The sequence below is a fragment of the Ostrea edulis genome, chromosome 5, assembly GCF_947568905.1.
Source record: "Ostrea edulis chromosome 5, xbOstEdul1.1, whole genome shotgun sequence".
Lineage (NCBI taxonomy): Eukaryota > Metazoa > Mollusca > Bivalvia > Ostreida > Ostreidae > Ostrea > Ostrea edulis.
In genome coordinates, this window is record NC_079168.1 from 79,280,440 (window position 1) to 79,306,096 (window position 25,657).

General features: G+C 35.5%; 1 protein-coding gene across 2 annotated transcripts in view; it reads right to left on the minus strand.

Moving 5' to 3' along the window:
• The window catches only part of LOC130055077 (acyl-coenzyme A amino acid N-acyltransferase 1-like), a 31,362-nt gene extending 9,846 nt beyond the window's left edge, over window positions 1–21,516 (minus strand). Inside the window, exons 1-7 of one of the 2 annotated variants that reach the window (XM_056166365.1) lie at window positions 17,323–21,516; window positions 10,847–11,125; window positions 10,435–10,698; window positions 9,199–9,368; window positions 6,544–6,657; window positions 2,883–2,968; window positions 929–1,013 (exon numbers count right to left, since the gene is read on the minus strand). In XM_056166365.1, coding sequence (XP_056022340.1) covers window positions 929–1,013; window positions 2,883–2,968; window positions 6,544–6,657; window positions 9,199–9,368; window positions 10,435–10,698; window positions 10,847–11,125; window positions 17,323–17,329 — 1,005 coding nt within the window. In that variant the 5' untranslated portion in view covers window positions 17,330–21,516. Of the gene's footprint in view, window positions 1–928; window positions 1,014–2,882; window positions 2,969–6,543; window positions 6,658–9,198; window positions 9,369–10,434; window positions 10,699–10,846; window positions 11,138–17,322 lie in introns of both variants that reach the window. The other variant, XM_056166364.1, reaches the window with a different exon arrangement.
• Window positions 21,517–25,657: the final 4,141 nt, after the last annotated feature.

Here is a 25,657-nt window from a genome sequence, read left to right on the forward strand (position 1 = left end):
TGTTCACTTATTGGACAGTGTCAGGTAAATAGTCTTGTACTGCAAGTTTTATATTCACTCACTCTGTAATACTGAGACATATCAACATGTCGTCCTCTGATGGGGAGAGCATTTTCATTCCACAATCAAAATTTAAGGATTTTAATGAAAGTAATGCGAATATTATGAGTTTTATTTTCTGGATATGGAGGGTTAGAAAGTTATGGAGCCAAATTTTTATCTGAAAAGCATTGTGTTTTCGAATATTTGGACGAGGAAATAATTAATGACAGCCAAAAGATCCCAATACGCCCATCTTGTGAAATGAAATTATTCATGAAAGCGAAAATAATAATTCAGAATTAGGATATGCTAATAAAGAAAAGATAAGAAAAAGCGTTGTGAAGAAGTTTCGGTATGTGCCTCTGGATCCAGCGAAATTCAAATACAGCATGGGAATATGTCGTTCAAATTTAAGTTTTGATGCGATATAATCATGGCCAATGGAATTAAAAGATTGTTGAATCTTAAAGTTGAAGCAGAGAATTCTACTAAGGGGAAATATTGTTTTTTAAGTGTTTCAGTGTGATATCTGTGTTGGTTCTCACTTGTAGGGATTTTAAAATTAAATATGTATCTCTTTGACAAACGTATTGTATTTCTCTTATTTTCAGTCTACCTGTAGACATTTAATAAAGTTATTGGGTTTACCTGGCACTGTCCAATAAGTTGACAATTACTGTCCATTATTTTTAAGAACGGACAGTATCTGTCCATTCTTAAAAATAATGGACAGCAATTGTCAACTTCTTGGACACCTACAGGTAACCTTTTCACTACAAGTGGACTTTCTCCTATATAAAAGCCTAAAAAGACAAAGGATTGCTTAACAAAAATGTTTTAAATAAACATAAATGTAGTACTCTATATACAGTGTAATAGTACCTACTCTTATGTAGTACTCATCAGTCGTCTCATAGCATTCTGTCATATCCATTCCCTCTGATGTCATCTTCATCTTATCTAACCTAAATCTGTCAGGAAAACATAAACTGAAGAATCATCTCAATATTAACTTCTTCCTGTTCCAATACTCCACATTGTTAATTTTTGATAGTGACAATACTGTATGTATATTTACACTTAGTCCATAAACTACAGATCATACACATGTGCTGATTTTGGAATAAGCTAGAATTCCAGTGCACCATACCCCCAGGGCAAAACTGCTGATGACTACTAAGAACTGGAAATGTGGCCCCATATTAAGCCAAGACCTATTTTTCAACAACTGTAACCTGTTTGTCTCAGGGCCCTCACACATTACTTTGATGAAATAATTAATTGCTATTTTGATGAAATTATAACTGTATAAGTGACGTATTTTTAGCAAGACACAAACATAGCGATTTTCCCCCATAAATCATGGATATACATACATGTATATATTTAGTAACAGCTAATTTTAGCAACATTATAATTCCAAGAGAGTGATTACCTCCAATATGGAATAAATATTAGTGATATTCAATTTTTGTAAACTCAACAATGTTGTCAATAACGCTAAAAAAATTCTTGCGAAAAATTCTGCTTAATACATGGTAGTTTATTATTAAGACAGAAAAAATTTGTTTATTAAATACTGATGCTCCGCAAGGCTAAACTCCAAGGTCAACACTAAGAGGTCAAAATTTTCATACAAAAAGAAAGGTCTTGTTACAATCAATATTATACACATGTGAAATATGAAAGCCCTATCACAAACCATTCAAAAGTTACGGTCAAAGTTAAAATTTTTCCTAAAGAGCCCCATGGGCCACATCACTCACCTGAGTCACTTTGGCCCTGCCTTTGTTCAGCTATTGTAATTTTTGAAAGATTTTAATCAATCTTTATTCCCACAAAAATTTTGACCCCATATTGTGGCCCTAATCTAAACCCAAAGGATCACAACTTAACTGAAAATGAATTCACATAACACATAGAGGCCTCAACACCAATATGAATAACATATGATTCTGCTGTTCTGGATATGGCCAAGGTCATTTGGTCATGCATGTAGATCATGGTGTGATATGAAAGAACTTGCCTTAAGAAATCTTTATACAAAACATGAAAGCTCTATCTTAAATAGTTCAGGAGATATTGAATCGGTCAGATTTTTATTAAAAGTGAGTCAAACTTCCAGGTCAAGGTCACATGGTAAAACATAAAAGTAAAACAAGGTCTTGTCATAAAGAATCTATATACAAACTATGGAATCCCTACCTTAAATAGTTGAATCAGGAGATATTGAATAGGTCAGGTTTTTTAAGTAGGTCCAAAGTCCAACCCCAAGGTCTGATTCTTTTGCCTTAGTTAGAATTTACCATATATAAATGTTACTGTACTCAGATTGCAATGTGTGCTTGTGCATACTTCAATGATTGTTTGATTACTTACTCCGAGTTCATTTTGTCCCCACCACTGTGTTTAAGAGGAGCATTGTTTGATTACTTACTCGAGTTCATTATGTCTCCACCACTGTACTTAAGAGGAGCATTGTTTGATTACTTACTCCGAGTTCATTATGTCTTCACCACTGTATTTAAGAGGAGCATTGTTTGATTACTTACTCCGAGTTCATTATGTCTCCACCACTGTATTTAAGAGGAGCATTGTTTGATTACTTACTCCGAGTTCATTATGTCTCCACCACTGTATTTAAGAGGAGCATTGTTTGATTACTTACTCGAGTTCATTATGTCCCCACCACTGTATGTAAGAGGAGCATTGTTTTATTACTTACTCGAGTTCATTATGTCCCCACCACTGTATTTAAGAGGAGCATTGTTTGATTACTTACTCCGAGTTCATTATGTCTCCACCACTGTATTTAAGAGGAGCATTGTTTGATTACTTACTCTGAGTTCATTATGTCTCCACCACTGTATTTAAGAGGAAGGTGACAGTATATAGGTACTCCACTCACCACGACTACAGCTTTGACCTTCAAAACAATGTGTTTGTTAACCCAACACTGACTAGGGTGGTAACTGACCTTCAAAACAATGTGTTTGTTAATCACTATACCCAATACTTTCTAAGTTAATGACTTGGACATATAAATGTAATCAAATAAACTTTGACCTTGAATTTTCAGTTTACCAAATAAACTTTCCAGGTCACAGTGGTTCTCATATGTGAGAAGATATCATGTTTGCCCATTAGGACATATCATTTTTCTCCAAATACTCCAGTTTCCTCTCACATCAATGACCCCTTCCCCCCCCTCCTTCTTGGAATCACAACCAAAGACTGCAAAAGAAGAGACTACGGCCCTGCAATTGCTAATAGCTTTTCGATCTTTCATGGGTCATTCTGGTATTTACTGTCTAAATCAAATTCAGGTTGGTAACCATCAAGACTACTCTAGAAGGATGAAAGCAGTAAAGGCGTGAAACAATTTGTATAGGACAAATGCCAATCACCGCATATTTACGAGGGTGAGTCAATTATAATAAGTAACTAGCCTAACTTATTTCTGGTTGAGATCCACCTCTTCTTTTTCGATGTAATTGCCCTCTAGTGTGATGCACTTAGGCCAACGGTGTTCAAGTGCCATCAGCCCACAACTGAAAAAGTCGGGGTCCTTTCCATTGACCCACTCCTCAACTGTTGTCACGACTTCTTCGTCAGACGGGAAATGAAGTCCACGGATATCCTTTTTCAAGTTTGGGAATATAAAGAGGTCGCTAAGAGTTAGGTCAGGCGAATAGGCAGAATGTGGTATTAATTCATACCCGTTTCGCTCTACAGCATCCATTGCAACATTGCAAGTGTGGACTCTCGCATTGTCCTGTTGCAGTAAAACACCTTTAAAGAGTTTACCTCAGCGTTAATCACGAATGGTGGTTCTCAGCTGGTCTAGCAAGTTTGCATAGTACACTCCAGTTATTGTACTTCTCTTGGGTAAAAAGTCCAACATAATAACGCCTTTTGTGTCCCCAAATACTGTGGTCATCACCTTAATGCCAGTAGATGGTTGCGTCTTCAACTTCTTTGGCCTCGGGAACCCAGACCCTACCCACTGATGACTTTGAGCTTTATTCTCTGGCTCATAATAATGAACCCAACTCTCATCTACAGTCACCAGATGCAAAAGAAAATAATCTTTTGACCTAAAATGCTTCAACAAGGCGCTGCATACTGATGCTCTGGTTGCCATTTGCTCATTGCTAAGGGATGTGGGGACCTAATGGGCTGTTAGCTTGCACATACCTAAACGATCATGTAAGATTGCTGAAACACTACCAAGTGAAATACCTAATGCCTGCATTATTTCTTCCACCTGGATTCGCCTATCAGAGTATACCAGATCTTGAACTTTCTACACATTTCTTCATCGGTGGCATCCAGTGGGCATCCAGACCTCAGCTGACTTCATCTTCTATAGACGTTCTACCACGTTTGAATTTCCCTATCCAGAATTTAACCTGAGCATAAGATGATGCAGAAAACCCATAAACATAGGCTAACTCGCTGTAAATTTTCTTGCCTGTTTTACCTTTTAAATACAAGTATCGAATTATAGCACGGTACTCAACTTTATATGAAAAGCGTGCCTTTGCATCACTAGCCATGTTTGACATCTTATTAAAAAATGACTCGATACGCGTGCAATTTTGTACCCAGGTATAAAACATGTATTGAAACAAGGCATAAAAATCGTTACCATCTCGGTCAATCAGAAATGGGATAGACTGATTACTACTTATTGACTCGCCCTCGTAAAATACATCATCCAAATTGAATGGATTCACAAACCAAGTGAGAAATGTCAACAGGAGTAAATAAACACATAAAAAGCTTTTAATTCAGATCAAGTTATTTCTTTGCTCATATATACCTTACTAACGATATTAAATGCAAATTTGACACTGTTTTAATGTTTTCATTTAAGGAAAGGCCCGTGCTTTTACGTATCCGGTTTTAAATTTTAAACACCGATTAGAAAGTTCCGGTTATAACTTCTTTGTCTGATGTTTGTAGTTTACGAGAACTGTACGAGTCAAATTTAGCATTCAAATGTGAATCTTCAGATATCTTTGCCATGAATTATTATAGTGTCAAGTCCTCACTAGCTCCAATGGTACAAAGCAAAGCAATATCTACACTGATCTCTAAAAGGTTTATAGCTTGCAATCTAAGCCTGAACAAGTTAAAACTCATATATAGGCGTAACCCCTCACAGTGGAATTCAAACTGTTTTTAGTGAGTTTGTGTTTGGTTCAAAGAAAACCAGAATTACAAAGTCTCAGAAAATCATCAGCAGTTGAATATTTGAACTCTTCTTCATAAGTCCTTTCAAGAAACAAAATTATTTGTACATGAACTGTAGTTGCTAGAATCTACATGTATGTTACACTATACATTTATTTTTTCTATAAGTATGAGATAGTAGTATGTATGTATTTTTATGTATGATATGATTGATAGCAAAAATTGTGAGAAAAAGGAAGAGGAGGGGGTGCCCCCCCCCCCCCCCCACCCACTCCTTCTGTTCTAATTGTTTGGTAGGACAAAATTTTCAGTATGTTTTATATATATATATATAAAGTGTGCAAAGAATAATTGTAAAACTTAAATTAAAAAATGGGGGTTTACGTATTCACGAGATCATTTTGCAAAACATTTCTGGTCAACTATGGTAAAATATGTTGTTGTTTTTTGTTAACCTTAGATATAATCTTCAATATTTTTAAAGAAAAACTGGCATGTAAACGATTTAGATTGAGAATTTTTCAAAATTGTGATATTCTGTGATATTTTCCTGAAGAATATGAGCAGATTAAACAGCAATTGTGTATGTTTTCAATTGAATATCTTTAAAAATTCTCCCAGTAAATGAATATCTATTGGTTTTTACATATTATAGCTTAATATGATGTGCTTTGGTGCATAAATTAATAAAATATGAGACCATGCATCCTTGTGTTAAAATTTGGCTTTTGCATTTGGGGGTATACATGTATGTTCTCTGTAGCACATAGTATGAAAATAAACCTGCAAAAGTATGTTTAATATGGGCTTTTTAGTTAGTTTATGAGTTGTTAAAGTTATTTACTGTAAATGAAAAAAAAGTTTGATTGACTTTTTGATAGTATTTTATATTTCCTATATTTACATTTATATACAGAAGCCACTTTTCACATATTTTATTGTTTTCCTTGCTGACTGTAAGTGAACTCTGTCCTTACTTAGGTATTCAGAGTAGCCCTATAAATGCATCTCCTACATAGAAGAGCTGTATTCTCAAAAACTTAAAAGTGTATTACATAAATTCGTGACTATTTTCAAATTGTAATACCTTGGCCTCATCTCAAGGTCATAATACACCATCTTGCCATTAAGTAGTCTTTCCATCAAGTGTGAGCTTCTAATGTCTCTTTAGACAAACATGGTCATTCCCATATACACACATCCCCCAAATTTTGCTTGTGGAGAGTTATGACAAAATGGAATTCCATTCACAACACTAATGTGACAGTATAACATTTGACAGGTATTTCCCCATGACCTTACCTGTGGCACTCGTCTACACAGCTCCAATGCGTACATTCCACTTTTGGACAGGCCTATTACACAGACGCCATCATTCTTTATGTGTGGTAGCCCAGCAAACCATTCAGTGCTCTCCTAGAAAACATTTACTGTATCACGTAATCCAGTGTAATGAATGTAAATCATAAGACAATCATACAAATCCCATCATTCTTTATGTGTGGTAGCCCAGCAAACCATTCAGTGCTCTCCTAGAAAACATTTACTGTACAATTAGGTGTCATGAGAAATTTTTCAGAGTGTAAGGAAAAATAAGTCCTCACGCTTTCCAGTAAGGTGTTCCATTAAGGTGCGACTAATCCATTAGGATGCTTCCATATTGATTAAATAACTTGCACCATTTTGGTTCTTTAAAGGAAAAAGACTTTTATTTCGAATTTTCATGTAACAAGAGGCCCATGGGCCTTATCGATCACCTGAGTACCAGTGAAAAATTATCACTACTCCCAAGGGCTATGAAATCTAGAAAAAATTTCCTGTTCTGAATATCACTGTGATGATTAAACAAAAGTATAAAACAAGATGTGCTCTTACAACTTCAATACCCTCACAAGTACATACACTGTAGCTGCAGAACTGTAGCTCTCCGAAAAAATTATGTTCACAGACTGGTCTCTCAACATAATTTTTTCGGAGAGCTACAGTTCTGCAGCTACATACACTGATGAAAGGCTTCACATAATATAATACGTGTATTAACATTAAAAGATATGACTAATTTGGACCAATTCTAGAGTCAAAACCCTGGGTTGTGAAATTCACCATTTTTTGTACATCTTTTTCTGCTATGACTTATTAGTAAGCATTTTAGATTTTATACAGTATCAGCAAACTTACAGTCACATAAACACTATACACTAAGTTTGGCAACACCCTGAGGTCAACGGGGAACATGAAATTTACAATTTTGGTAGCTTTCCTGCTTTACATCTTAATGCATTTAGTTTTTCTTTACCATGTGCAGTTCTAGAGAAGATTTTTGAAAATTGGTCAATTTTAGGCAGTTTTTGCCCCACTTCTAAGTAGTGGTGTTCCAATCATTGATTATTATCGAAAATCAGTCGATTGTTGGCAAATTCTAAGCGCTCGATTATAAAAAGTTTATTTCAATTAATCGGTTTTTAGATTCTGTTTTCTCAACAACTGTACTTTTTCAAGAATATTCTTACCGTGACCTATCTGTTAACCTAAAAGTCTTCTTTATCGTAATGGCAGTGCACATGAAAGCGAAAGTATTCATACCCGGGGAATAAAGCATGTTTGCATGGTCAGATAGATGTACAATTTAGTATTCATACCCGGGGAATAAAGCATGTTTCCATGGTCAGATAGATGTACGTTGATTCAGGCACATCCATCAAAGAGATTCTTGATACAAGCAAAACCATGTGTGAATTACATAGATAAAACAGCATTCTAAGGCCACTGTTACTCTGAATGTGTGTATTGTGTTTTCAATTGATGACAATAGATCTGATTTGTTTGTTTTTTTAATATTAAAATGAATTCCTTTCCTTATTTGTCATTGCTGAACGTTAATTATATTTAATGCTGGATCATCTTCAGTTAATAAGTAACTTTGATACACGGGGATATATAACTGGAGCAAACGATATCCTATTTTGGTGCGTAAACCCTTCTAAAAATAGTATTGACTTTTATATATATATGTAATGAAAGGATATTAGATAGTAAAAGAATAACAAATACATACAGAAAATATTCATTTACACTTTCTCAGCAATAGAAACAATGAATATAAATGTAGACAATATTTCAAACATCCCAACTTATCATACCCCCCGCAACAAGTTGTTGGGGGGGGGGGGTATACTGGAATCGGGTTGTCCGTCTGTCTGTCTGTCCGTCTGTAGACGCAATGGTTTCCGGGCTCTAAAGCATTATCCTTTCCACCTACTGTCACCATATCATATATATGGACTACCCATGGGATGAAGATGTTCCCTATCGATTTTGGGGTCAAAAGGTCAAAGGTCACGCGCACTGGACATCGAAGTAGTAATATGGTTTCCGGGCTCTAAAGCGTTATCCTTTCCACCTACCGTCACCATATCATACATATGGACTACCCATGGGATGAAGATGTTCCCTATCGATTTTGGGGTCAAAAGGTCAAAGGTCAAGCGCACTGGACATTGAAATAGCAATATGGTTTCCGGGCTCTAAAGCGTTATCCTTTCCACCTACAGTCACCATATCATACATATGGACTACCCATGGGATGAAGATGTTCCCTGTGGATTTTGGGGTCAAAATGTCAAAGGTCACGTGCACTGGACATCAAAGTAGCAATATGGTTTCCATTTAAATTCTTTAACGGCTTTTTTCATCGCATGGAACACCCTTTGGGAGATTGGGGTAAGCGGGGGGTATTCTTAGTGAGCATTGCTCACAGTACCTCTTGTTTTCACTATCTTTTATTCATCTCCCCTTAAAAGGGGGCAAGACCCTTCAAATGAAAAGTTTATGACTACGACATCGGACAACTTTTAACAAGAAAAGTTCATTTTCCGCTCAAATGCACTAAAAACACAAAACAAATAATGCCACCTAAAACAGTACACAGCTAATTCTGAAGCCTTAAGGATTGCTTACAATGAAATAATCCAGTGAAATTTCAGTGAGATTATGTGGTAAATCTTCATATGCAAAAAATGGCAGCGCTAACACAGAGAACCCTCTGGATGCCAACAATGCTGCTCGATGATCGAATAGTCCCCCTCCACTCCCAAACATGTCAATCATTCCAGGAAATGGCCCAGGTCCTGAAATAGAAAGCACATACCACTAAAGTATTTAACTAGTGCAAAAACTCCTTACACGAAAATTTAAATTTTAAGCGTCAATTGGATATATCTGAAAGCAATAGCTGAAAATTATTAAAATGGAAAGTAAAGTCAGAAGCTGCTATTTTTACGTCTATAGGTCAGGTCAAGGTCATAGCACATGCAGGTCACATTTTGATACAAGGTACAGAACACCGTAGCCAGGCTTGTGTCGAGGACAACGACACAGGATTATATTTCCCCAGTCTAAGCACAGCTGCATTGGTTTCTAGTATATTTACAAAATGTTGGTGTTTACCTTCTACACACTGAGGGTATGTGTTCCCGAACATTTACAAGAACTCATTCACATGTATTCCCCACTAAGATCTGAAATATCACCGAGACTCACTCTTCCAAAAATTTGTACAAAGTTTTTTGGAGAACGCATGTTAAGTTGAACTGCAGCCAGTTTGTGGAATGACCTTCCGCAACATGTTAAGCTGCCAAAAACATTAAACGCTTTTTTAAAAAAAACTGTTAAAAACACACCTTTTGAAAATTGCTTTCCCTGACTTATAAGCTTCTTTACCATTACAAATTTTTGTCAATGACTGTTTTAATGCAAATTTCTAAATCTTCTTAATGTTTTATTTCATTGATTACTGATACTTTGCATTGTCCTCTTTAGCTACTGATCCAATTTCTTTAAAATTAGATCCACACAAGATGTCTCGATATACGTGAGCAAATCAAAGGCCTAATTTTAATTAGATTGGAGACCTTGATAACCAATTTATTTCATATCTGTTTAACAAATGTAAAATAAAAGTGTACAAAGGAAAAATAGCGTAATTAACAGCTTACAATTGGAGAAAACCATAGAAACATCAGTAACACCACACAATTTTTTGGCACCAGGTTTCAGCCGATGGTATGGTTATCAACCCCCAGCTAACCAGTCAAACATTAAACCTCATTCTGGTGACAAAGGAAATAATGTGTCCTAAGACAAGTTGGTGCACACTTTACTTGTAGACCCCTTTACACAAGCTGTGAAACTCACCCGGAGGAGTGAACAGTACACCCCTAACATTCCCATGCCTCACTCTCTCTCGTCGGACATTTTTATGTTTGTACCATCTGTACAAATCTAATGTAGTAAGAGGTTCTGGGGGTGGATCAAACAAACTTCCCCAGGAGTGGTGGCCTTCCAACACTGACAGTGTCACAACCATTGGTGTGGTCACATCTCTTTTTTGCAGTCTCACATTCTCTCTCTCAGAAGGTTCAGGCTTCATGCTCCAAAATAAGCCCATCGGTTCCACTCCTAAAGTGTTAATATGTAGAATCAATGTAGATAATGTCATACAAATCCAGCATTTTGAACTATTTTTCACTTTGTACATTAACACAATACCAGTACCCAGTTTGATATTATTTTAACGCCTGTAAATTACCGTGTTTATTACACCCACCTGTATATGTTCCTTGTACAGAAGACTGGTTCTCCACAATCACATGACCTTGATCTGTAGCAGTATAACATCCAAAGGATGAAAACCTTAGCTTCCCTTCTTGTAGAGAGGCTTTGATTGTAACAGGGCCATTCTTGGGCAGACCATCCACTTGGATGTGGATTTTCTCATCCACCAATGCTTCTTGTGGAGTGGCCGATATTCTGACTTCAGACATACGGAGAGCTGATGTGGAAAAGCAGCTGACCCTCTGAACTGCTACCACGTTTGAAAGTAATTCTGAAAATAATTCTAAAAATATCAAAATGATGGGAATTATCTTAGTCAGGCAACTTCCATTCTAAAATCTATAGACAAAATAATTTCAAACAGGTTTAAAAGAGACAAGTTACAGGGCTTGAAATTAACATATGCCCGTCAGTCCGTGACTGGTTAAAAGTCTGGCAGACTGACTGACATTTGTTTTAGTCAATCTGATGGGACTGGTCAATTTTCTAAATCGTCATTCTGGAAAATATACTTATGAATCTTAAATACGTATTTGACATTCCTCTGTAGATATCAAGCGAACCCGATTAGTAAATATAAATCTTACATAAGGATTACAATATTGTCTGATGCATATTGAGTTAAATTACATATTTCGTTTCCATAACATTAACGAAATATGTTTTATTATTTCTGGAAAATTCTGGTGGACTGGTAAATGTTTCTGCGGACTGGTTGAAATTATACCCCGGACACCAGTTAGGACTGGACCGTGTAACCGTGTGCGGTGACATAAAAAGTTAGTTTCAAGCCCTGCAAGTAGCAAATAATAATACAGTTGTGTGACAGTGGAGAGAGAGAGAGAGAGAGAGAGAGAGAGAGAGAGAGAGAGAGAGAGAGAGAGGAGAGAGAGAAAGAGAGGAGAGAGAGAGACAGACAGAGAGAAAGAGAGACAGAGAGAGAGAGACAGACAGAGAGAGAGAGACAGAGAGAGAGAGAGAGTCAGAGAGAGAGAGAGAGTAGTGCAAGAAAAAAAAACCAAAAGAACATTGGATTGTGGAGCAACACTGGCAAAACTGAGTCAGGTGATCATAAAAAATAACCACAGGCATGATTGGCAGGAGGCCGACAATCCCCATTTAGGGTGTCCGTCAACCTTTCTATTCTGATCAATGGCACAGTTCATTACAGTGCTGAAACTTTGACGACTATACAATGACATGTATCAAATGAATGTGGGACATTTCAACGCAAGGGACGTTTCGACCTCAAGGACGTTTCACGACCCTAGAATATAATGGGTCGAAACGTCTCACCTAATTCTTTATTGATATATGGGACGTTTCAACCCAAATTTTAATCTTAGACTCTCTCCCTCTCTCCATGTATGCAGTGATTTTTCTACATTTTTTACAAGGGTCCTGTGGCTTTCAATTTGGGGGAAATTGTCAACATTTCAGTCAAATTGGGAAAAATCAATTTTATCTTAGTTAAAGTAATTCCACCCTCCTGTGATGTCATCAGATTTTGCAAAATCAATTATTTATTTAGATTTATGCATGCATCGAACATAATTTTTGTTGGACTATTTTCCGATATTTATTGTAAAAAATCTTGTTAGAAATAAAATATTTTAAAAGTCTAAGTATCGAGGAATAATCAATGAAACATGTCAAAATATTGAATCCAAGGGCAATAACTCTGTTTCTATTGATTTCTTTATCTAGTCTATTATGCGATAGATTTCCTTTATTTTTTACATACATTTTGTATATTTTTGTGAAGATATAGTTTCATGAAATTGTTATGAATGTTACTATATCGTCATAACCAGTTTTTATGGAATTTTAATAACGCTGTTTAGTTAACGTTTACGGAAAATAGCAATTTGCTGACGGTGATATATGATTCTGTTTCTGTACGTCTCTCATCTTAAAAAGTTTGATGACCTATGTATTTTATTTGATAATTTGTTAGTTTTAACTCTAATGAATGGAAATAAATACACTTTTCAAACTTGTATCAGATAAAACTGCGAGTATGGAGTCACCTTAAGTTTTAAATTCATATCAAACATTATGGTATCTTTACTCTACACATCTAATTTTCTTTAACCTTCTAAAATTTTCAACTATTCTATCTAAATCATTCCCATAACTCTTTGTTAAGTCTTATGTATATAATTCACATCGAATGTTTATTTTTTTTCAAATACGTTTTCCTTTCATAATTTTATTATTGGGAAAAATGCAAGCTAAATTGGGAAAAAATTGACAATTTTTAGGAGGGGAAAGGGCCGAAATTCAGACCCAAAAAGGACCTTAAAAAATCACTGGTATGTATGTGTATATAATTTTTTTTGTTTTATGTGTATTTATGAATTGATTTTGGAATGTCAGTGTTATGTATTTATGATGTTAAATAAAGATGTTTCAATGTTTGCCACTCGCGTTGTTAGTTATGGAGATTTTGATTTTCATAATGATTTTCGTAAAGTTTGAAAACATGCAATTTCGTGCTTATTTTTTCATTGGAATTCATTATTATATTAATTAATTGTCGCTGTGACTACAAAGAGCAGCATGCAAGATAACTGCGATCAAATGTGACAAAATTGGCGAACTCGAAAGCGAAGTCTTTAAAAATAATTAAGAGGCAGTGTTTGGCGTGGAGACGATAATAATGAGATCAATGTTTACACATCCAAATACATATGAAAGTCACCCCAAACAACCTTCGTTGCACCCAAAGAGTTTGATGATTTAAGATATGTCTGGTAAGTTGAATTCATATTATCATACTAAACACTGATTTGCACATAAGCGTGACATTTCCTCATTAAAAATAGGCTAAAAGCGTCAGTCGAAAAGAAACACAATTGATCATCTATTGGATAGGTACATATCTAAGGAATATATTCCCAAGTTTTCTGCAGCACTGCTCTAGAAACATATCTCTTCGATTCACCAATAGAAAAATCTTCATAGTCAAAAACGGCTAAGTTATCTTTTTATCTAATAAAAAAAAAAGAAGATAGACCTAGTATTTGGTCAAAAAGCCTTTAGGGTAAAAACTTCACATGCAGTTATCAATTAAAACAAAAAATTAACTTTAGGGTCGAAATGTCTCTGTTATGGCAAAAAAATATCTTATTGGGTCGAAACGTCCTGGTTATATAGTAAAAAAAAAATGAGTGGGACGCTTCGACCCAAAATGGGGTCGAAACGCTTACTGGGTCGAAATGCTTACCGGGTCGAAACGTCTTTGAGGTCGAAACGTTCCGTTACCTATCAAATTCTAGTGCATGCATAGTTTAAATGCTGATATATACGTGATTGTCATTGAATATGTTTGCCAGTATATAGGTATGCCAATGTGCAAAGATTATTTAATCAATAAAAAATTTTTCATAAAGCTAGGCATATCTTACCACCTTAAATCAATTTAAAAGTTTTATTTCCACTTGGTCTGGCCCCACATGCAAGTGTAAATCATGCAGATCTTAGGTCCAGTTTACGTAGCTTTATATGTTGCTTCTGCCTTTTTTTTATCTACATGTATGCAGCGTTTATGTGTGTGCAGCAAATAATAATTTGCATGGCTCAATAGACCTAAATCTTTTCTAGTTTATTATTTATTTTTTAGTTAATTTCATCAGTAATGAATTTTTAAATATTTATACGATTAATTTACTTACCATTATTGACTTTAATTGTATTTAAATTATTTTCAAAATTCTTATACTATTTATCCAGCTTTCTACTTGAAACAGCTTACACTTTTCACAATATTAGCAACAAACATAGCTAATTGGCTTGAATTTTAATGATGATTTTTATATACACATATTCTTGCTTGTAGTATTTTATTTTTTCCTCTTAATCTTATGTTTTCGTATCTGTATATTCTTGCATGAAATGTTTTATTTTGTATTCTTTTGTTAATATGTGATATGTCTGTGTATATCATGTACGTGTATATGCATGCTATGTGTCTTTGTCTTTGATATACATGTATGTGGTAGTCGGTTAAAAAATCGGTTAAAAAGCTCTACAGAGCCTGTGTTTAATATGTTGAATGTATATAGTTCCGACTTTAAATAAAATTTACTTCAGGCCCTACTTTACTTTCGGTGGGCGGTAAATCTAGTACTGCCGACTCCCAATGGTCCCGGATTGCGATGTTTTAAAGATAATATTAAAACCGGCCAACAGAATTACTTCATACTTCTTGGGAACAATCTTTATGTCCAAATTGATTCGTACAATTAAAAAAATCCCAATAATAATAAGTTTAAATTCTTAAACTTGAAATGTCACCTACTCAAAAGCGGTAAATCTAGTACTGTGTTATAAATACAAAAACCGAAAACGGACACCGATACAGGTACGGTTAACAAACATAGCTCATAACACAATTAATATGATCCAAAGAAAATTACCATTATAACGGAAACAAATTACTTTTAAAAATTAATAAAATTTACCATTATTAGGCATTCTTTGTGTTTCTAAATCATGGCAGAACTCTAAGCCACATAAATTATGTGTTTTCCCTGATTCTAAGACGTGGACGTAGTTCTACCGCAGAGCCCTCATTACAAATTAAATTTAATTTGATGAATTTTAATTACACATTTATTACTAATTGTCTTGAAGAAATATTCTATTTTACATATTGTTCTATTTGTTTTTTAGGTCAAAATTAAGTACTAAATCATGTGCTCTATTTTGGTTCAATGTACGTTTATTTATCGCAAAAAGAAATTCTATTTAAGAATAAAAATAAAAGATACGGTATCTAATTCTTTTTTATAATAACAGAAAATATTCAAAATGTATATGATTTTGTTGATATATGATTTTTAACAATGTTTTGATTATTTAATTAACAGTTATATAACAAATTCTGAGCCTTAATATGTGTAAATTTTAATCATTAGAAAATCAAGATAATAATAATAATAATAATAAATTCTTTTATTTAGACAGGATAGCACAATTAGTACAAATGACTAGTTTACATTGTGGTCCTGTATAAAACATATTCACAGACAGATAAATGAGAGAATAGAAAAATAGATAACATAATATAAAATATATACATAAAATATACATACGATATCACTGGGGGGAAAAAACAACAAAAAAAACATATACATCATATCTATATATCACTTATTTGAGTAATAATGCTGCAAATATGCTGATTTAAAAGATGTAATAGAACCACAGCTTCTGACAGACTCAGGAAACTGATTCCATAAAACTGTGGAGGATACCTTAAAAGACCGTTTATAATATTCAGTTCGAACGTTTGGTAAATATAAAATGCCACTATCGCTACTTCTTGTTGTTCTGGAACTATTAAACTTGGCTGACAAAACTAAAAGATGAATTAATTTCTTTATGTACATGTAAAATTGGTCCTTCAAAATTCTTATTAGATATTGTTTTGCTGGGGAAGAAAAAAATTCAAACCCGAGTTTAGAAAATATAATAAAAACATTTGATTTTAGATACAAATATATAATATTTTTAAATAATAGATTTTCTCTTAAATAATAGAACACCCCTTGGAATTTTGAAATGTCTTTTTTTTTATTGATTTGCCCCCATTAACACCCCCCCCCCCCCCGAAAAATTTATTACACCTAGGATTTGTTGTTCAAAATGTATAGGCAATGCGGTTTGCCTCACATCAGATGGTAATTAAACTGATTTGCTATGTAAAGGTTTTCACTTTCATCCGAAGTGGAAAATTGGTTATAAATTACCACTTTTGAGGATCGAGGCAACATTTCAAGTTTAAGAATTTATCTATATATCATTGGGCTTTTTTTATTGTGTGGATCAATTTGGACATAAAGATTGTTCCCGAGAAGAATGAAGTTATTCTGTTGGTCGGTTTTGATATTATCTATAAACAATCCAGGACCATCGGGAGTCGGGAGTCAGCAGTTCACTATTTAGGCCTACATGTATATTTTGGAATCATTAAAACTGTGAAAAAGAAGAAATACTTCTAGTAAAACATAAAGATTTATTCAACATCGTTTTTTCTTTTTAAATTATGTTTTTAAGTATCTTTTTAAATCATGCATTAAATGAAAAGTGACCGTTTTCGGTTTTTGTATTTATAACACAGTACTAGATTTACCGCTTTTGAGTAGGTGACATTTCAAGTTTAAGAATTTAAACTTATTGTTATTGGGTTTTTTTTAATTGTGTGAATCAATTTGGACATAAAAATTGTTCCCGAGAAGTATGAAGTAATTCTGTTGGCCGGTTTTAATATTATCTTTAAAACATCGCAATCCGGGACCATCGGGAGTCGGGAGTCGGCAATACTAGATTTACCGCCCACCTTTACTTCCTAAATCGACATTTCGATATTATTTCCTTGCAATTCTAACGATTTTAATATTTTCCAAACGACATCAGAAATCGAATTAGAAACGTATTTTTTCAGACTGTTAATATACGTACTTCGCATAACACTGTCTATGGTAATGTGTCAAACTTTTCCTGCAACACCTGTGGAGTTCGACATCCTATTTGACCTATATATCGGAATCTTCGAATCGAAAGTAACAAAGTTCGGTGTGCCGATCCCGATTAAAATTTACGCTATTTTAAAATCGAAAGTAGGTACAAACTTTGTCCGAATCGGCAAATGGCTGTAAACAACGTTATGCGAAGTATGTATATGTATCTGTATAGGTACGTTGAATCACCACTTCTGGCATATGATCAACGAAATGTTGATACCACGTATGTATATTAAAGAAGTTCGTACCTGAGATTTGGAGTAATGTCAATTTTTGGGGAAGTATATTTTTGATTTCTACATTAAAGGTGAATTAGGAAATTAAAAAGAAAAAATGGGGTTGCAACGCTTGTTATTGAGCTACAGTGTTCTAAACATGATCCTTTTGCACTTAAGATTTATTCAGTTAAACTTGATTTGTCTGTTGGTGTCAATACAACATACATGCAAGTAACACAAATCAATCATTACATAAAATACCCAGAGTTCCGTGCGCTCCAACACTACAGATAAAAAAAAAAAGAAGTATAATACTAGTAATGGAAATAAATAATGACCTTTTTACACTTGATTGGTTGTATTTTGCTTAAGTTACGTCTCGCTCAAGAATTTTCCACTCATATGGAGACGTCACCAACACCGATGAAGGGCTTCAAATTTGGGCCTATGCTCGGTGCAGGGTTCTTTAGTGTGCCACACCTTCTGTGATACAGGTTACCCGTTTTAAAGGTCATATCTCCGAGGACCTGTGACATTCACACCTGATGCCGAGCGTTTGGCGATGGAACTGTCACTCCCCTTTTTACCGACTCGGGTCTGTCACGGCCGGGATTCAAACCCCGGCCCTCTGCATGCAGGGTGAACGCTCTAACCTCTCGACCACCGCGGCGGTCTTTTGCACTTGTAAAGTATTTGATTTCAATTTTCCAAAACGTAAATAGATAACGTCTGTCATTTGAAGCAAAACATCCGGTTATACTCCCAAAAACATCAAAGTTATCCAGACTTATCATAGAGGATGCCCATAAATCTACTGGCCATTTAGGAAATAATTCAACTTTGGCTGTCCTTAGGCAACGATTTTGGATTTTGGGAGCCTCGGATCTATACAAATCCATTGCTTCAAAATGTGTAATTTGTCGGAAGTACCAATCTCCAGTTTTGCAGCAAAAAATGTCAGATTTGCTTAAAGAAAGACTACAGCCTGACCAGCCACCATTTTCAAATGTTGGAATGGACTATTTTGGTCCTTTTGAGTTGAAACGAGGCAGGAGTACTGTTAAGAGATATGGAGTGATCTTCACCTGTATGGTTTCACGTGCAGTTCATCTAGAGATGGCATTTTCATTAGATACAGATTCAATGCTATACGTAGGTTTATTGCAAGGAGAGGAAAACCAAACTTCATTAGATCAGACAATGGAACTAACCTTACTGGTGCCGAGAAGGAACTCAGAGAGGCGATACAAGCATGGAACTCAGACAAGATTCACAATCAGTTGTTGCAAAAAGGGATCCAGTGGGAATTTAATCCACCTTCAGCTTCCCATTTTGGAGGATTCTGGGAAAGACTCATACGATCAGTAAGAAAGGTCCTATACTCAATCATGCAAGAGCAGGTTATACGTTTGGATGATGAAGGACTACAGACACTATTTTCAGAAGTAGAAGCAGTCCTCAATGGAAGACCCCTTGTAGAATCTCCTAACAGCGCAAATGATTTAGAAGTGCTTACGCCAAATCATCTTCTTCTCTTGAAACCGGGTGAGCATTTTCCTCCAGGAACCTTCTTGAAGACTGATAGTTACGTGAAGAGAAGATGGAGACAAATACAGTATCTTGCGGATGTATTTTGGGCAAGGTGGACCAAGGAATATTGACCTCTTCTCCAGAGAAGACAGAAATGGTTGAAACCTAAGCGAAACCTGCAGATTGGGGATCTCGTATTAATCGTTGAAAATACTTCACGAAACAAATGGAATCTGGCAAGAGTAATTGAAGTGCAATCTGATTCTAATGGCACTGTGCGTGTTGCGAAGGTAAAAACAGCATCGACAACTTTACTGCGACCCATTTCGAAACTTTGCCTTGTTCTGGAATCGGACATTGAAATTTAAGTGCTGTACAAGTGAAAACTGCTGTATTGTTGTTGAACCTAAATGACTTTTCACAGTAGTGTATGGTTTCACAAATGATATATTGTAAAATATGTTAAGGTTAGGAACATATTTTAGGGGCCGGTGTAAAGTATTTGATTTCAATTTTCCAAATTAATCTGATTGTATGTAAATAGGTTTTCCAATTTTGTCAGGAAGTAATTTTTTATGTTGACCTGATTTGAAACGCGCCATATTTGCTGTACTCACTGTGGTGTGCTTGAGCTGTTTTCTTATATTCAAAAGACGAAATTCTTCAAAACCATGCTTCAGTTTTAGACACATTTAATATTCCAGTCAATGGGTCGAATGAATATGAGTTACCGTACCCATACTGGATTCCTAAACTACATAAAAACCCTTACAAACAAAGATACATTGCTGGATCCAGTAAGTGCTCTACCAAGCCCCTATCTTTGCTCCTCACGAAAATGTTAACAGCTGTGAAGGAGAAACTACAAACTTACTGTGCGACTACATATGCCAGAAGTGGTGTTAATCAAATGTGGATTCTAAAAAATTTTAAAGAACTTTTAGTAAACTTGAAATCACAGAATTTTCCCCAAATCAATAGCATTAAAACCTATGACTTTTCAACACTATACACGACCATTCCTCACGATAAATTAAAGACTAGACTTTTTGACATCATAGACAGTTGCTTCTTCAACAAAAACGGAAATATTCATATCTAGTGATCAGTCATTCAAAAACTTACTTTGTTAAACACCACTCTGATTCCACGCACAAGTACTCTGAAGTTGAAATAAAAAATATGCTAGAGTTCCTCATTGACAATATCTTCGTGGTCTTTGGTGATCAGGTCTTCCAACAGTCTGTTGGAATTCCCATGGGCATGAATTGTGCTCCTTTGTTAGCTGACCTGTTTTTATATTCATATGAAGCAGAATTTATTCAAAAACTTCTACGTGAGAAGAAAAAATCTCTCGCTGTGACCTTCAATTCGACTTTTAGATATATCGATGACGTTTTGTCTATTAACAATGACAGCTTTCATTCATATGTCAATTTGATATATCCCTGTGAGCTCGAAATAAAGGACACCACAGAATCGTCCTTTTCTACTTCATACTTAGATATTTTATTGAAAGTAGACATTAACGGCAAACTGACATCTCAACTGTATGACAAACGGGATGATTTCAGCTTCTCCATCGTCAACTTCCCACATTTATGTAGCAATATTCCATTATCACCTGCATATGGTGTTTATATATCTCAACTGATTCGATATGCAAGAGCTTGTTCTGGGTATAGTCAGTTTTTAAATCGAGGTAAGCTACTGACAAACAAGTTGATGGTACAGGGATTTCAAGAGTCTCGATTGAAGTCAGCATTTCGCAAATTCTGTGGTCGTTATAACGATCTAGTTCGTCAATACAACCTCGCATTGGGTCAAATGCTGTCTGACGTGTTTCATACCGATTGTTAAGCCGTTCTTGGCGCTCTGATTTGACTGCGGATAACTCCGTTTACCTGATCAGGATATGGGGCTCACGGCGGGTGTGACCGGTCAACAGGGGATGCTTACTCCTCCTAGGCACCTTATCCCACCTCTGGTGTGTCCAGGGGTCCGTGTTTGCCCAACTATCTATTTTGTATTGCTTGTAGGAGTTATGAGATTGATCACTGTTCGTTATCTTCACCTTGCATTCAATGATGTATCAGAAAATAATCACGGTAATTATCAATTTAATAGTGTTGTTTTAATGTGTAAACTTGATATGTTTCTTTATCGTGTATTTACAGTTATTTATAAAAGGTAAATTGTCAGTTCAAGTATGTAAACAAAACTGTAACACATGTCAGAATGTAGATGTCACATTTCATGTTGCTTACCTTTCTATAAGTCATGCATTAATTGTCAATTTATGAAGTATTATCAGTTAAGCTCAATATTTCAATCAGTAATAATTGTTAATCATATCTGAAAGTACAATATTTACATACTGTACAACATAGTAAGTTTTGTTGTTTTCTGTATTGTAGTCAATCTTTTCCTACTTCAAATAAAGAATTACAGAGATGGAAACGAATTGGCAATTATTGATATTCCAACATGGAAGAAAGATAGACAGAGTCAAGGCACTACAGCACTTGAAATACGAAAAAAAATTATGATATCATTTGAGGGTTTAAAAGGACATATTAGGAACAATATATCAATTTCTGAAATTTCACATAATTTTCAAGATCTTGTCTTAAAATTTAAAATGGAATTAAAATGATCGAGCACCGCAAACGGTACAATATACGCCCGTCGGACAGTGAAATTCAACCTGGAAGCATATTGTGCACTCTGAATTGATACAATTAACACACATTCTGAACAGAAAAGCCTTAAAGTGGGTCATGGTGCACCAATCCATCTGACATGTGACCTGATTATGTATTACATTTTCACCGACATTGAGGTTGTGACAAAATGTTGCTGGAATATCTATATGATGATATAAAGTCCAGGAAACCATTTGATCTACATTTAGCCCTAAAGTATGTCGTGGTGCACCAATTAAGTTGAAATGTGAACTGATTATGTATTTCTCTGAAAGGGAGGTTGTGACTAAATTTCAGAGCAATACCTGTGACCATACCCCAAAAAATCTGGAAAACTGTTTGACCTATTTCTAACCCTAAAGTACTGTAGGTCATTGCATGTGCGCCAATCCAGCTGAAATGTTAACGGCACTTGTCTTTCTCCGAAAGAAAGCCTTTGACTAAATATCAGGGCAATATCTGTATCCGTAATGAAAAAAAGCTCAGAAAACTGTGTGAACTATTTTTAGTCCAAAAGTAGGTCAAGGATGGACCAATCCTGCTGAAATGCAAACTGAACTGGTATTCCTCTGAGAGGAAGCCTTTGATTAAATATTGGGGCAATATCTGTATCCGTACAGAAAAAAATCCTGGAAAACCATTTGACCTATTTTTCCCAAAAAGTAGGTCAAGGATGGACCAATCCTGCTGAAATACAAACTGAACTTAATTGTATCCCTCTGAGAGGAAGCCTATGGTTAAATATTAGGGCAATATCTGTATCCGTAATAAAAAATTAAAAAAAAGGCCGGAAAACTGTTTGATCTATTTTTTCCAAAAAGTAGGCCAAGGATGGATCAATCCAGCTGAAATGCAAACTGAACTTGTATTCCTCCAAGAGAAAGCCTTTGACTAAATTTCAGGGCAATATCTGTATCCATAACGAAAAAAAAGTCTGGAAAACTGTTTAACCTACGTTTAGTCTTAATGTCAATCTAATTAAAATTAGAGATTAGATCCGCTCACATACTCGCTACACAAACATCTAACAACATCCCATAGAGGGTCACGTCAGAGGTCAAATTTGCATGAAAAATTAACCAATCGCTACAAAGGTGGAATGTCATTGGCATCCAATGAAAATCCTCATTATATACTGTATTTGGTTACTTATCAAAGATGGCGACCAATGACGAAATGGAAGCGATTAAAACCGCTTTGAGTATATTTCATCTCGAGGCTTTAAAAATGAACAAGAACAGTTACTTAAATGTCATCTTTGCTGAAGTATACATAGAAAGATCCCCCGATGTCGCCATAGTTTAAAATCTAAACAAAACACGCGATAAATAAGTCACGATCGTGGGTGCCGCCATTTTTTTCTCTTCCTTGCGTAAACAATACATGGAATTGTGAGATAATTCCCTATCGATATGAAGGGGGAAATTTGATTGGCTGTTGCAAATTTGACCTCTGACGTGACCCTCTATGGGATGTTGTTAGATGTTTGTGTAGCAAATATTTGAGCGGATCTAACATCTAATTTTAATTAGATTGGTCTTAATGTAGGCCACAGCCAGCCGGACCAATCCAACTGAAATGCAAACTGAACTTGTATTCCTCTGACAGGAACCTTATGTGTAAATTTCAGGGCAATATCTGTAGTTGTAAGGAAAAAAAGTCAGAAAAACTGTTTGACCTACTTTTAGTCCTAATGTAGGTCACAGATGGACGTGCCAATCCAGCTGAAATGCAAACTGAACTTGTATTCCTCTGAAAGGAAGCTTATGTGTAAATTTCAGGGCAATATCTATATTTGTAACGAAAAAATGTCTGGAAAACTGTTTGACCTACTTATAGCCCTAAAGTAGGTCAAGGATGGACCAATCCAGCTGAAATGCAAACTCACTCTTACAATTCTTGAGGGAGATATTGTGACCAAATTTCAAAGTTGTACATGCATCCGTTACGGAAAAAAGTCCGGAAAACATTACCCGGGACGGACGGCCAGCCAACCAGCTAAAGACAGGCGTATAGAAATTCAACATAAAAACGTGTCCATGCCCAGTTCATGCCATTCAGTTAACAACATTATTTATGGCAAGTCAACGAAAAGATCTGCAAGTCATCATAATCATCTGACAAGTCGACATTTTGACTTGTCAGAAAATTATGTCGACTATAGTCAGAAAATTATGTCGACTTGTCAGATAATTATGTTGACTTGTCTGAAAATTATGTTTGCCAGGAATGGCCTAACAATAGGTAAAAAGCATGTCAGACAGCATTTGACCCAGTGATAGGTTGTATTGGAGAACTATATCAACCACAGAATTTGTGAAATGCTGAAAGACTTTTGAAACCCCTGTAACATCAACTTGTTTGTCAGTAGCCTGCCTCCATTTAAAAACTAATCATACTCAGAACAAGCTCTTGCGTATCGAATCAGTTGAGAGATATAAACACCATGTGCATGTGAAAATGGGATATTGCTACATGAATATTGGGAAGTTGAAGGTGGAGAAACTGAAATCATCCTGTTTGTCATGAAGTTGAGTTGAAGCGCTATCTGATAAACATGTACCATAAGATATATGATACACTAAAAATAAACAACGGCACGAACAGTGAATTGTTAAATTTTTGGGATGACCTGTCCCTTGCTCAGGACAATATCAGAATATTTACATAGAAAACTAAATAGAAAAGCAACTAAACTAACACTAAAACTAAATTACAAACGCTGAAAACAAAGAAAATGTCCACATATTGATCGATGTTTTTCGCCACACTCAACAATTTTTGAGTTATCTGGTGGCACCCAGTTTTTATTGGTGGAAGAGAGAACCCAGATACAATGTACCTGGGAAGAGACCACCGATCTTCCAAAAGTAAACTGGGAAACTTTCTCACTTACCAGCATGAGCGGGATTCGAACCCGCGCCGACAGAGGTGAGAGGCCGTGTGCTTTTGAGTGTAATACTCTAAATACTCGACCACAGAGGCTATAGAAAAGTCTAATTCTGATCGAGGGTCAAGACTGAACTGAACAGTTTTGCGCTGGATAAAGTCAAAAACAAAGAACGAATTAACTATTAACCAGTATAATTAAGTGGTATGTTAACTTGCTATAATGAGTATTTTGTACCTGGACGTGTAAAGTTATATAACTAGTGTTGAACTGTGATTCAAAAATGAAATAATATAACCTGTAGTGGTGACCTAGCCAAGTGCCCATCACACTCGCACATTGCTTAACGTGTGTGATGAAAAGAGACACTCTACCATATCACTGGAAATCTAAAGCTAGCTCACTAACGAGGCAGTATAAGTTCCCTCTTATACTGTCCGCTACAATAATATGAAAAAAACAAGAGTACCGCCAACGGTACATTACGTTTTCCTGTAATACTTTGACCTTGAAAACTTAATAGGCATGTTCCTCTCATCATGGTGAACAACCGTACAAAGTTTCAATATGCTGGAGCTTACAGTTTGGTTTGTATCCTGCCTACATTTCTACTAAGTGATACTGCGACCTTGACCTTTGATCTATAACATTGAAAAACAATAGGCATCGTCCTCTTATCATGTTGATCGAATATACCAAGTTGCAATATCCTGGAGCTTACGGTTCGGTTTGTAGTTTGCCTACAAGGTTATCCTACTAAGTAATACTACGTCCTTGACCTTGGACTTCTAACCTTGAAAAACAATAGACATCTTCCTTTTATCATGGTGATCAAAGGTAGCAGGTTGCAATATTCTGAAGCTTATGGTTTGGCTTGTATCCTGCCTACAAGGTATTCCTACTAAGTAATACTGTGACCTTGACTTCTGA